This window comes from Chiroxiphia lanceolata, chromosome 7 (genome assembly GCF_009829145.1).
Source record: "Chiroxiphia lanceolata isolate bChiLan1 chromosome 7, bChiLan1.pri, whole genome shotgun sequence".
Classification (NCBI taxonomy): domain Eukaryota; kingdom Metazoa; phylum Chordata; class Aves; order Passeriformes; family Pipridae; genus Chiroxiphia; species Chiroxiphia lanceolata.
In genome coordinates this window covers 1,034,985-1,049,483 of record NC_045643.1, presented here as the reverse complement: position 1 = coordinate 1,049,483, position 14,499 = coordinate 1,034,985, and the positions used below count along the sequence as shown (strand labels likewise).

The 14,499-nt window shown below is 46.9% G+C and overlaps 1 protein-coding gene across 1 annotated transcript in view; it reads right to left on the bottom strand.

Annotated features, from left to right (window-relative positions):
* Positions 1 to 2,742: 2,742 nt before the first annotated feature.
* The window catches only part of NDUFA10 (NADH:ubiquinone oxidoreductase subunit A10), a 28,619-nt gene continuing 16,862 nt past the window's right edge, over positions 2,743 to 14,499 (bottom strand). Inside the window, exons 9-10 of the mRNA XM_032692969.1 lie at positions 12,634 to 12,742; positions 2,743 to 3,181 (exon numbers count right to left, since the gene is read on the bottom strand). Of these exons, the coding sequence (XP_032548860.1) occupies positions 3,113 to 3,181; positions 12,634 to 12,742 (178 nt within the window). The 3' untranslated portion in view covers positions 2,743 to 3,112. The remainder of the gene's footprint in view (positions 3,182 to 12,633; positions 12,743 to 14,499) is intronic.

Genomic DNA, 14,499 nt, shown 5'->3' with positions numbered 1-14,499 from the left:
CTTGTGATGCCATCTCCTGTCATTTCCACAAATGCAAGTCAACAGAAAGCCCTACCACGGAGGAAAGTCCATCCTTTTCCTTGATCTTTGGACCTTCTTTTCCTCCAAGACATCCCTGATTGCAGATGGCTTTTGGGGTTCTCCATAAATGCACAGCTCACACTAAACCTGCACAGGCACATTTGTGGGGAGCAGCCCATCAGGTGCCATCCCAGCTACTCTCTGCTCTGGTTGCTTCCACTCACTACTGCACAAATGATTCATTTTGCCCAGTCTTTTGCAAACAGCACTGGAAGCCAGCTGGAATTTGTTGTGCACCTAAATTGAGCTTGTTCAGCAAGCTCTTCCACAGAAGGGATTCATTCCAGCCTCTGCCTGTGGTGGGGGCACAGCACAACTGAAGCAGCACAGATAATATCCAAACCTCACTGCCATTATGGTGCTGCCCCATCCCTGGAAGTGTCCAAGGCCAGGCTGGACGGGGCTTGGAGCAACCTGAGCTGGTGGAAGGTGTCCCTGCCCATGGCAGGAACAAGATGGGCTTTAAAAGTCCCTCCCAACCCAACCCATTCTGGGATTCCATGATTAAAACATCAAAGTTTCACCTCGAAGGAGGAAAGCGAAGAAGAAATGGGATCTGGTAACTGCAGCCCTGGGCCAGATGTCACTGCTGAGGAGCACAGGGTGGGCAGGGACAGGCGAGGGGCCACCCACAGGTATGTTCAATGGAGAGGCTGCCCCTGGCACACCCTGGATGGTCCCAGCTGTGCCCTGGCTGAGGAGGAAGCTGTTAATGGCCATACTGGGAGAGCACAGACATGCTCCAGTCAACCACAGCAAAAAGAACCAGACAGGGTGGTGATGAGACCAAAGCTGAAAGGCCATAAGCTGAGTTGTTTGAGCAGGACAGGTACTGGCATGAAATCACGGGTTCCTGAGGCTGAGGGGCTTCACCTCCTCATCCGAGGCTGCAGCACAGCAAGCCTTTGTTTTGGTGGCAGCACCATCCCCACCCACCTCCTGTTTCCTTCCTCCCCTCCTGTGCCACCAAAAAGTGAACCCAAGGGGCAGTTTGCTGCTGAACTATTGGACCGACCAACTGCAGCCACTGGGAAAGCTGCTGATTCTGCCCATAAATGTGCCCTTTCCCAAGGAATCTGCCTGGGCAAAGCAGGCAGAACCAAGCATGGGACATGGCAGGCAAACTTCCCCACGCATTAACACTGGCAGTGGGAATTTGGGATAAGAGGACAGGCTGCAGATGGTATCACACGTGCACCTACGCAGACGCACGGAGAGGACTTGAGCCGTGTTACCTTTTCCAATCTAAGTAAGAACTGGAAAGGGATTCATCCAACTGGCACAGCACAGCCTCCAAAACCCAAAATCTTTACAGCTGGTTTGCTAAGAGATGTTTTTTTGACTTGTTGGAGTGGGAAGGAGGGAAGAGAAAAACACAGCTAGCACTCCTTCCTACAGCAAGGGGAGAGAAAGTTATTTCCTTCACAGATTCAGGGTGTAAACAGTTTTACTTTTAAAGCAGAGTTAAAACCTGAATAAAGTAAAAAAAAAAAAAAAAAAAAAAAAAAAGGCATGCTCAAGAAGCATTCTGTCATACCACACTGCTTGCCATACAAGCCAACATTGCTTTTCCTGACTGGAATTAAAAGTCTTTTACATCCAAAGCTCAGCTCAGCTCTCAGGGTGCTGCTGGAACAGGCAGGGAAGGCTCTGGAATCTGCTCTGCACTCCGGTGGGGTGAACACAACAGCTTCCCCTCCCAGCACCAAACACCTTTCCAGGAGATCTGACATCAGGCTGAACACACAGTGCCAAGTGAATTCCAGCACCTGGAGAAAGCGGCAATGCCAAGAAGGAGGACACCTGGACAAACAGAGCCGGACGACTCCAAAGGGATCCTAAAACCACAGCAGGTGTTCCTTTCATCTCCACACTCCTCAGTGCTGGGAGATGGAGCTCTGGGCTCGTGATCTCACCGTGCAGGAGAAGAGAACAGCAGTACAGGCTGGCAGTCCTCAGGGATTAGGGTACCCCTTCCTGGAGGAGGGCATGGGATAAGCCATAAAACATGGAAACAAACAGCTACAGGATCAGCAAAAAGAGCCACATTTCTATCCCACTGCTCATTCATCTCAGTATCTAAAACCAGGCCCCCAAGGCTTTGTTAAAGGACTCTCTTCATACTGGTTTTGATATGGGAAGGGGCACGAGCATGACTTGGCTGCTTAATTCCAAGGCACTGCCCTAAATTCTGGGATGCCTGGAATTTATTCCTGGGTGACTGAAGCAGTTGGCCCCTTGCTGGAAAGCAGTTAGCCCTTTGCAAAATTAACTGCAGCCTAAATGTGGAGAGCGTTGCTTGAACCAGTGCCAAGGTGCCTCGTTTCTGTGACTAACTAACACCAAATGAATCATTTCTTTAAAGAAAACCCCTCCGACTTGGACTTTCAGGGACTTGCAAAAATAATAATTACATTTGTCTTTTATACCCAACAAACATTTTGTTCTACAGTGGAATCAAAGGGGAGAAGCTGAATACAACCACTGGCAATTATTTTGAATTTTTTTTTTTAATACTTTTAAGCACAGACATTTTGCTGTGTAAATTGAGATCACTTCTCTCCATCTCTCAGTGAGCTTTGCTGGGGTCCAGCAAGTGCCTTTGAGCAGATGTTGTTCCTAATGAACCCAATAAAACACCACGCATGACAGAGCAAGAAATTAACTTTACAAGAGCCAGGAGGATACAGGTTTAATTTCTCTTGATTCAGCAGAACAACAATAATCCCGTATAATAACGTGCCACAGTCCTGAGGAAGAGAAAGCTCAGCTCTGATCTTAAGCCTGCCCCAGATCACTTTGCTATCACACACTGACTATCCGACATCCCAAGTCCTGAGTTCATCAGGGAGAAAAAACAAACCAGGATAAAGTGGGTTTCCTTCTCGGAGATGATTCCCTTCAGCTGGAGGTGGACGGGGATTTGATTTAAGCGGCGTTTTCTTCGTGCTGGTGTGGAGCAGGTGCCCTGAGCTCGGCTCCTCTTCACTCCAGTCCCGTGGTCCCTCGTGGCCGGGGCTCCCCAGGGGTGTCACTTCAGCCAGATCCACTTGTCCCCCACGTCGGCGTTGTAGCCCTGCCTGTACTTGCGCCCGGGGAGCTGCGGGAGGCACAAAGCTCAGTCAGAGACACAAAGTGCTGAAGGGCCTCCAGGCATCTGCACAACACCAGAGATGTTTTCACATCGTAAGAATAACGTTTACAGGAAACTCACCCCTGAGCTGTGCAGCTGAAGGGGGGACCCCCAAAACCCACTATGCCATTATATATATATATATATATATATATATATAAATTAGGCCAGTAATCTCTATACCTGGTTTCATCCAACTCCTCCCCAGTTGGAGAGATGACTCCTCTGACTGTATCACGTAGCACAGGAATTCAATCAGTCAGTAGAATCTCACTCCAAAATAGGCACACACATTATTAAATACATGAAACACTTCATGCATGAGATACCGAGTTAATTACGATGTTAAATTAAACCATTCTAATGGAATTGCAGATTTAGCCTTCAAGAGCTCAACTTAACTTCGTTAAAGCAAAAGCAGTATCTGCCTGTCTTCATAAGCCAAGACAGAAACCATTATTTGGTGGAAAAAACCCCAAAGTTTCTTGAACCCTCTACCCAAATTCCAGTGGTACCCTGGGACCTGAGCAACAACCAGGTGCGGAAGCAGCTTCCTTTGGTAAGTACTGACCACAACCTGAAATGCCAGAGATGGTTAGATCCCAGCTCCAGAAGCAGAATCCATCTCCAGAACCTGCATTCCTACCTCCAGGAACGAAAAAGAGAGAGAACACAATGCTCATCTTTGAGCTCCAGTACTGGACTCAAGAAGCAAACCACCACAAAAAAAAGCAAATTAGTTTTGTGGGAAGGTCTGTAGCAAGCAAAGATGCTGTAATAAAACTCTTCCTTTAAAAATAAGCTATCTGCTGGCAGCCTTTGCAAAAATTAAGCACAGATCATCTGGTCTGTCTCCACACAAACACTGGTTTCACTCAGGACCCCTGAGTTATCCCGATGGTTTTTCCTTTCCAAAAAAACCTGTAAGAGTATCCAGTTGCAGAGAGCTGCCCCTGCAGGGAGAAGCAAGACCCAGTCTTGATAAAAATCTATGCTCAGGCCACAAAAAACAGCTATTTAATCAAAGATGAAGCCTGTTGTCTTGAGGAAGTGGAGGGCTGTGGGTTTTTTTACTTGAGGGTCAAAAAATAAGACACTTCTTTGCCTAAAAATCAAGCTAACAGGAGACTTTACCTCCTTCCTGAGACATTCCCCACCCTGCCTTGTCACAAGCATTTGTTGATCAGCTTTTCTGAGGTTTTTCAATTAAATGTCTTGTCTAAATATCAGCAGAAACCACACAGTCCTGTTGAGAGTTCCCCCTGCAGAGCAGAGAGGAGATGGGAGATGAAAATACCTGATTACTGTCTCTGCCCCACGGATCTCCAGCGGTGAGCCAGGGAGGACACCAGACCTGCTGTGGCCAGCCTGTGACACAAACACAGCTCTCCCTGCTCCTCTCCAGGCAGCACATAATTGGCCCTTTGATACTTGAAGAGATTCCCAGATAACTAGATTATTAAAGCAACAGGAGATCTCTGGGAAAAGACAGGAGTTTACAGTTTTGTTTCTGGGTAAATCTGCCCTCTGTAAAAAAAAGCTACAACATCAATCCCAACAGAACTCAAATTCATTGTCCAAAACAAATTCCCCGTGTGCCTTTGCTTAAACACATGCAAGACATCAAAGCAAATGTTATAATAAGTATTCATCCATAACTCCATCCTTCCCAGTGGGCCTTGGCAAAGGCAGGGGAGTTTGGAGACATGTTACAGCCAACCTGTCAAGATAGCCAAAAAAAGGGAAGAAGGCAGAGTAAACAAATCCCACATTGCCTAGGAAGCAGGATGATGTGAACTGATGTTCTGTGCACAAGTGACACAGATGACTTCCCAAAAATGGGCTCTTCAAATCCCACGTTTCACAGCTGGGATTGCAGCAAAGAAAGCTGCAGACCCAGGAACAAGGCAGGCTTTTGCAGACCACTGCAAAGAGGAGGGGTAAGAGCACCAGGGAAGATCTGGGGATGCCAGGCAAGTGGTAGGATGTGCCTCTTCTGGTGAAGCTGGTGCTCCAAACTGCACCCAGCTGAAATTCCCAGGCTCGGCCAGCACGAGGGCAGGGATGGAACAGGCAGCCAGCCCTGAGGCTGCTGGGTTTGCAGCCAGACTGCCCAGCCCAGGGGAGAGATGATGGAAAAGAGAGAGGAAAAAGCTCTGTGGAACTTGCCAGTAGCTGAGAGAACAGAAAGGGATTGAATATTCACCTTCTCTTCCAGTACAAATCCTCTGGAAGCATCACAGGCCAGGTTGGACGGGGCTTGGGGCAACCTGGGCTAGTGGAAGGTGTCCCTGCCCATAGCAGGGGGTGGAAGGAGAGGAGCTTTAAGGTCCCTCCCAACCCCACCCATTCCACGATTCTGTGATAACAGAGACCCCCCCAGACAATCCCAAGAGCTCACCCACATCCCTGCAGCAGGAGAGAAGGCTGAGCTCCCACCAGGTCACTGCCAAGGAACAGATTTTTCCATTGCATGAGAATTCATAAGACAGAGACTGAAGCCTTGGCCTGCTGCATTACACTGAGCAGAAACCAAGAGCTGGCAGCAAGGATTGTCTGAAGAAGGATGTGATAAAATCCACCACACAGAGCATGAAACCCACGAAATGAGCTGGACCCAAAGGTAGGGCCAAGCTCGAAGGCATCGAGCTGCTCAGCTTTAAACAGCATTAGGAAAAGAGATGAAAACAAGACCTTCTCATCAGTTAAATTAAGAACCTGCCACAGAAGTGTCTGTCAAAACTATAAACATGATGAAAAGCCCTGTAAAGTGGTAGAGGCTGTGGAGTAGCAACAAACAGCTTCAGCCAGCTGTTTGTTATCTGGCTCCTCCGGATAATTCCGCCCCAGACATGTGCAGGTAGAGCTCTGGAGAGTTTTAACAACCTGAAAAGGTTGTTTAGAGCCTGTCCTGTTTTCCAATGTTTCAGGACCAAAAAGAATTACAGATTTTGCCTTCTATTCCTGTGTTGCTTTGTGCTAAGGGCTGGTCTGCAGCTCCAAGAGATCTATAAATAGCCTGTTTTGAGCAGCACTGATCAAAGAGCACTTAAAAGCAGAGTCATTACTCTGCAAGCTCAGGCTCATTCATCAATATCCAAACCTCATCCTTCAGTGGTTGTTTATAACAACCACAATAATAGCCCCTTCCATCACTGCTGTTAGCAGATGACTGCCTTTTTCCAGTAGAAATCCTGACTTCCAGAGGTTTGTCAGTGTTGTTGCCACACAGCTAAAATCTGAGAGAACCCAGGAAATGGAGCTTCATATATTGGCTGGATTCTGGAAGGGTTTGGCTCCCCATTGCTCTCCACAAGTACCCAAAAGGAAGTTGTAGCCAGGTGGAGTCTCTTCTCCCCAGTGACAAGAGGAAATGGGCTCAAGTTGTGCCAGGAGAGGTTTAGATTGGATATTAGGAAGAATTTCTTCACTGAAAGGGTTGTCCAGCCCTGGCACAGCTGCCCAGGGCAGTGGTGGAGTCCCCAGCCCTGGAGGGATTTAGAAGTCCTGCAGCTGTGGCCCTTGAGGACAGGGGTCAGTGGTGGCCTTGGCAGTGCTGGGTTTACAGCTGGACTCGATCTTCAGGGTCTTCTCCAGCCTCAGTGATTCCGTGTCTCAGAGCAACAGCTAAAGGAGGGGAGGGGGTGTAAAACCCCCCAAACACACATTCAAGGTGTGCAGGAGTTGGTTTCCAAAGGCCTGGCACACAGAGACGTGTGTTCCAGCCTCATTCCTGCCATTCTTTACTCAAACAAAACCCTTGATGCTGTTAACATTCCCTGCAGTCCAAGAAACAAGGGTACTCAAGAGCTTTACTGAATTGAGGTTAAAACAATTCCAGTTTGCTGAACTTGTTCCATGAATGTTGTCCTGCCCTTCATTCACTCATTAAAAAAGACAGACAATGGAAATCCTTTGCAAAGAGAAGTGTCCATAAGGAGCACCAGTTATCCACTACAGAGTGCAAATCTACTGCAGGAAAAAGCCAAGTAACAGTATCCAAGTCACACCAGCACAGTTAAACATCTCAAACTGACATTATTTCACAGTTTAAGATCCATGGAGATGTTACCCCTCTATTAAATTATATTTCAATTAATTTTAATTTAATAGAGGTCTACCCCGGGGATCACATTCATCCATGGGTATGGGATTAAGAGGGGTCTGGGAAAGGGAGGATGTGCTCCCACATAAAGTGTTTCCATTCACAGGGCTCAGGGACAGACTATGAAGTTGAAATGGATTATTTTAATGCCAGTGAGATTTGATTGTCCTTTTGATTTACGCAGGTACCTAGTGCCTGGGACAGCAGAGCCCACCTCCTAAAATAAAACAGACCAAGATTTGAGACAGTCCCAAGGTCTCTCAGGTTCCTTGCCTCCCATATCTGGGATAGATATCCCTGCCAACTGCCCAGGATATTTTTCACGGGAAGCAGGGTGGAGAACTACACGTTCCTAAAGCAGAAAAGGGGCTGCTCTCACACTCCTTCCACATGTACAGGACCGGTGACAGCAGAGGAGAAGTGGGAAGGTGGGAAGAGAAATAGATCCCATGCCTATTCCCACCTTTTTCCAGGTACCCTTCATGAACAACTCTGTCATTCCCAGGTTTTAGTTACTCCTCAGGTTCTTCTGACCTTACTGATACCTAGCCAGGCAACATCTTGCTACTTTAGAAAGGGCTAAAAATATTTTTGCAGAGATAAAACAGAAAAAAAACCCCTTAAATTAAGCCTTTCCTAATTTATTGTGTGTCTGTTCTCATTCCTTCCTGGATTCAAGAGCAGACAGGGCTGGGCATTACAGCTGTCAAACACCTCCTTTAAAAGAAGAATTAGGAAAGGAGATCTTGATCCTAAAAAAACCAAAAACTTCATCAAGCCAAGCAAAAAAATGGCAGGAGAGAGAAAACAGAAGGTTGTATCAAAGACAGCAGCTATGGCAACGATCACAAACATGGAGAACAAAGATATCCTAAGCTCCCTGCTCCTGCAAAGGCAAGAATTGTTCCCGTTGTTGATCCAGACTCCAGCTTCCAGAAGGCTCAAGTATTTCTTCTGTGGCTCTTTTGGGAGATTTGTGTAAGCAGGAGACTCTGCACTCTCCAAGGAGATGGGAGAGCTGAAGGACTTCCTAACACCCCCTTCTGCCAGCTGCCACCTTCAGCCCCTGCAACCACAGCTGCCAAAAACAGTCAGGGCTGCACTTCACAGGCCACTTGGGCCACCTCAAACCCGGAGAAAATCTTCCCTTAATGTTTGGGCTACTTATGACCCTCACACTGCAAACACACACTCTTATACCCTTATTTTTGGGTTGTGAGACAGAGCTGACTCATGTTGCAGGCTCACCTTCCCATCACTCAAAAGCTACTTCCCTGCAACCACCTAAATAACTGGAGGCATGGCAGGTGTTGCACACAAGGGTTTCCCCTCCTAAGGCTCTATTCCTTAGGAAAAAAGAGGAATAAAAAGCCTTGGGAAAGAGGGTGGGACTCTCCTCCCCTCTGACCTGTTGCCTCTTCTCCACCTGTTGCTGTGCAAGACTGCAAGGGACTGCCAGCCTCACATTGCCAGGCCCCGGGGCAGAAGGAAGAGGATGAGGAGCAGGATATAAAGCTGAAGCTGGTGCAGCTGCCATGGAAGGAGCCCGAATGCACCTCAGAGCAGCAGCCAGGTCTGTGAGCAGCTCAAGCTTTCCTTGCCTCGTGGTCAGCACCTCTATATTCCAAAAGCAGCCTGCCACTAGGGAAAAAGGTGTGGGGAAAACAAAATGAGAGCCTTCTCTTACCTTTCTGCAGCATAGGACAAGGGAAGATGGCTTCACAGTGACAGAGAGCAGGGATAGGTGGGATACTGGGGAGGGTGGGGAGGCCCTGGCACAGGTTGCCCAGAGAAGCTGTGGCTGCCCCTGGACCCCTGGAAGTGTCCAAGGCCAGGTTGGATGGGGCTTGGAGCAACCTGGGCTAGTGGGAGGTGCCCCTGTCCATGGCAGGGGGTAGAAAGAGATGGGCTTTGAGGTCCCTTCCAACCCAAATCATCCCGGGATTCTGTGACTCCACGAATTCCAGCAAACAGCTGCGCTTTTATGTGCACAGAAAAGCACATGCACGTCAAAGAAGCAGTCTCTCCCCACCCCAGGAGATGCAGCAGGGCTTGCCAACAGCATTCAGAGTGTGAAGTACCTCAGCACATTATTTAAGTACACTGATTCCATTAAACACAACCATTTGTTTTCATCTTCCCTGCAAACACATCTGCCTAAGTGCTCCAGCTTCGCAGGGCGCACATGGAGTTTGGAGCATTATCCGTGGGGATTGTGTGCAGTTGGAAGAAAGCAGAGAGATAAAGCAGTTGTTAAGGGGAAAAAAAAGGGCAGTCGAGTCTTTACTAGTCTGACAGTTCCTAAAATAATGTTGCTTCACCGAAGAATGAACATGCTTATCTCTGATCTACAGATCCTGACTAAAAGGTTACTTTTTCCTTGCCAGAAAAGCATCTTTAGAAGTTTGTGAATGCCTGAAGAGAATGGCTGGACCCTGCCAGGTGACTTTACGGTACAAGAAGGCTGCAGAAAACCACCTCCTCACACATGAAAAGAACCTTAGAGAACAAATTTAGAAGATACACATAAAATAAAAACGAGTTTCTAGTACTCAGAGCTGTATGTGGCCACCTCATTATTTTGTGGAAAAGCACACATACCAAAATCTTGAACTCTGAAGAGGGTTTCCTCCTCCTCCTCCTCCTCCTCCTTCTTGGTTGCTTCTAATGAATATTTTGAACAAAATCCAGCTTCTGCCTGGGATTTGTAAATCCCTGAAAACCACCATTATTAGGCAGCATGAGTTGTGTGCATGCAACTCTGAAAGGCACAGCAGTTCCCTGCCTATTGGCACCGTCGAGGATTTATGAGTAGTTACAGGGGAAAAGAAAAAAATCCCCTACGCAAATCATTGTGTTTAGGTGGTAAACATCATTACACCAACTCTGAAAGCACACACTTCCCACAAGGAAAAGTTCCAGTTCTGTAATTATCCCATAATTAAGCCTTTACTTACAAGTCACGTGAGCCTAAAAACCTTTATCTTCAAATGCCAAAGTGGCAGCACAGTTTTACCAGCACTGCAAGGACATAGGGCTTACAGTTCCCTCTCTGCAGACCCAAAAAGCATCCCAAATTTGGATGGCTAGAAGCTCCTCTGCTCTCTCTCTGCCTGTGCAGTCGGTCTCTTGCTGTGTCACCTCTGCACAGTGGCCTTGTCTGAGAGAAAAAATTCAGACCTTCATTTGCTAAATGAAGTTAGAAGGAAAAAAACCCCAGATCTTCCGAGTTTCAACACAAAGAATTTAATCTTTAGAACATAAAACAGCAGGTGGGGCTGGCTTTGTGTTACCCCTTCCAGTAGCTTGTGGAAAACAGGAAAACTCAGCATCTTTTGCATTGTGCACCATCCCTACAGACCCCCCCCCCATTCCTTAAAGATAACAAGTGTCTAAGCATTCAGAAGAGAGAAAAAGAGTATTACTATTGCCTAAATTTAACAGAACACCTCCTGAAATGTGCAACTCCTCCTTATTCCAAAAGACATTATCACTTTCCACAGCACTTTCCTGAATCAGGGCCTACAATCGTCCCTGCAGAAGGGAGATTATATTTTGGCAATGTTTTTTTTGCTCAGCTTCAGCTGTCAACTAACTGGCAAGGAGCAGAGCCATGCAAGAGCACAGCTTTCCTTCCCAGGTACCCACACTCCTTCTCCTAAGCATCCCTTTGCTACATCTGCAAGGCAAGTCCCAATTTTCCCTGGCAGCCAGCTATTTGATGAGCCAGGACATTCTCAGTTCCTTGCCAGCACAAAGAGGGATGTGCTGTCATGCAGCCAGAGGAAAAAAAAAGGCTTTCAGAAGTATTACCCCTGGTTCTCAGCACACAGCACTGAGGTCACACCTTGCTGTGTGTCAGGCAGCCTCAGTAATTCCCAGCTCCCTGCAAAGGGACATCTCAGCCCAAAAAAACCCTTCTCATCTCGGGGAAGAAAGGCACAGTCAGTGCAGATGGATATTGTGTGCCACAGACAAGTCATGCAGCAGATCCTTCTCAGATCTGTGCTGCACGGCCACAGGCATCTCTTGGAGTGAAGGACTCCAAAAATCTTTGGGCTGACATTGAAGCTCTGGGTTTAAAAATGTGATAGCACAGAGGATGAAATTCTGAGAGCAATTCCTCTGCTGGACCAGGGAGTTTTCAAGCCCATTAGACAACCTCAGCTGCTTTCTGCTGCTTTAACCTTTAGCTTTAGCCCCTTTTACAAGCTGGAAAGGTCACATCTCAAATGAGGCAGAACAGTGTGAGCCCAGAGCCTCTCCACTACACAGTTAGCTGAGGAGGAACAGATTATGTGGAACATTTTGCCTACTGTGGAAGAAAACATTGGTAGTTCAGAGTTTCCAAACAAGTCCGTAAATCTGTACCTTACATTTTCATTTCAGTAAGAGACTGTATATACTGACAAGAAAAGAAAAATAACAGTGTTTTGATTATGCAAATCACGGTTTCTAACAATTTATATTGTATATTCCTCCCTTTGTCTTCAGCAATTGCTTAGAAAATAAAAAGATGCAGTGGCAGAGACTCCAACCCAACTGGAAAACAGATTAGAAGCTTGGCCAATCACTATTAATTACCACCAGTTCCACAACTTCTCTAATGAGCATTTTCAATACCTGGGCCTTGGGAAAGCCCCATGGGGTGGGAGAGGACCCCATGCCAGGTAAATCACAACCAGCACCAGGGCAAAGTGCTCAGTGGGTTCGAATCCGTTGTCTCCAGAACCAGCAAGGCAAGAGCTAATTAAAGCCTTGTGTGGGAGCCTGCAGGAGGTGTAGGAGAGTGTGGGGCCACAACAGGCTCTGGATCCGTGCCCACATGCAGAAACACACTATTTAAAGCAACAACAGTTTGGAGAAGCGATGCAACATTCGTTCCTCCTCAAGAAAAACACCCCCTCCCTCAGCATTTTATAAGAAGTCACCACAGGTTTCCAATTTTCTTGTTTGACTCAACGGATTATTTCAGATTTCAGAGGTCAGAGACTAATCAGGGCAGGAGAAACAAAAACAAATGAAAACCACTTATCCTTTGGTTCACATCTAAAGACCAAAAAAAAAAAAAAAAATTAGAAAAAAAATAGAATCAGCTTAGGAAACAAACCATTTGCTTCGTTACTCCCCTCGTGGGGAAGCCAGACTTCAAAGAGGTGGGGATTTGGGCAAAATCCAGAAGTTGCTCTTAGAAATGTGCATCCCTGTGCAGGCTGTGCCCAGACCAGTGAGGAGCACCCTGAGGGGTGTCCCCTGGCTGTCACCCCCCCCGAGGGGTGTCCCCTGGCTGTCACCCCCCCCCAGCAGCACTCACCGCTCGATACTCGTAATAGATCCTGTCGAACTCGGTGCCTCCAATGGTGACCTCTGGAATGAAGCGAGGGATGGTTACAGAATCCAGCACCAAATTTTTGTCCTGGACACTGAGGGGGAAAAACAAGGAAAAGGAACAGCAGCAGTTAGTTCACATCGTGCCCCCAGCAAGAGCAGCATCAATTCCCAGTTTGTCCAAATACTGCTGCCCAGAGAAGCTGTGGCTGCCCCATCCTGGAAGTGTCCGAGGTCTGGACAGGCCTTGGAGCAACCTGGGAGAGTTGGAAGGTGTCCCTGGTGGAACCTGGTGAGCTTCAAGGTCCCTCCCACCCCAAACTGTTCTGAAATTCTATGATTAAAAGAATTATTTTTCTGTTAAATAGCACTTTCAAAGGTTTTGGCTATTTTCCAGTTATGACAAACATTTATCCTTTTCCTCACACATATATTCTGTTTTTCCCCTCATCCTTGCCTCCAGTTTGCTCCTGCTCCAACTCCTCCCTGCTTCTCCATTCCCTCCTCCAAGTTTTTCCTCCATCATTCCTGAGAGCCTTTTCCATGAGGCACTTCTGGCTTTTTTGCTTTATATAAGTAAGGTAAATACAGTGTTTTTATTGAATCCCCCACACATTATCTTGCTAAATTCCCATCCTAAATGGATCAGTACTGAGGCAATGACAGGGTTGGAAGCAGGCAGTGCCTCTAGCATCGTGCCTGGGAAGAACCAGGGAAAATTGGCTGCAGCAGCTGCAATGACAGATATCAGGATCCACCAAAAATCCACACTGCACAGCACCAGCACTTTCAGATATCCCGAATTTAAAATGCCTGAGAAACTGCTAGAAAGGCTCCTGGTGCCTGTGATGTCACACACAGACCGACAGTGCCACCTGGATGTGTTTGGGGAAAACACATCCATCTCCAACCAACACTGACCAAATCCTAAATTCAACACGAAAAACTCTGCAAATTGTGTCGTTTCCAGCCAGCTGCATGTCTTTACAAATACTGTCATGCACATCAAGCACATCCCCTGAGCAAAGCAAGGTTCATCATCTTTAAGAAATTAATTTTTTCCCCTTAATCACAAATTTTGGGACCTTACCTCCCAGCACTGAAGAGTTTCAACAAATAAACTAGTTTGCTAACACATCCTGACATTCACACTGCAAATTATCCTCCTGCAGACAAACTGGTAAGGAAATACAATAATCCAGTAAAAGCAGAGATGGCAGAAGGTGAGGATAAATGACCAGGTTCAACACTTAAGATGCTTCCTGCAAACTGTGACGTTATTTATCCTCACCTACATTAAATGTGTATTTCACGTGCTGGAAGGCACAAAAACGAGCCCAGGTACTTATGAAGCAAAACTTCACACACAGAAACCATGTCTAGTAGTCTGCAGTGTACAGTTCATCCATTCTTTCCTGAACCCCAGCCAAGTGGCAACTTGTGGAGGACAATTCCCAGGCACAGTTTATTTTAGTTAACAGCCAAGACGGCAAACCTGCTGCTGTTCAGACTTTGCTCTCACTGTACGAGAAAAGAATGCAAAGCTAACCATGGCTTCTGCAGGCTCTGCTCTGCACCTCCAGAAAAAGCTTGGAATCCTGACTAAAAGCACGCCCAAAGACACCTGCCACAACAATGTCCAACCACAAAACCACAGGCGCTTGCCAGGACTAATTCCCTGCTCAGCAGGAAGCATTTAAAGGCACCTTTTATGTTTCCTTAGTTTTCTCTCTCTCCCTCAGGAGAAAATCATCATTATTTACTCTTTTCTGAGTCTCTACCACACTTTCTCGAAGCAGCTCTCATTATGCAGCACCTTTACCTGTAAGACTGTGTCAACATTTCAAAGGTA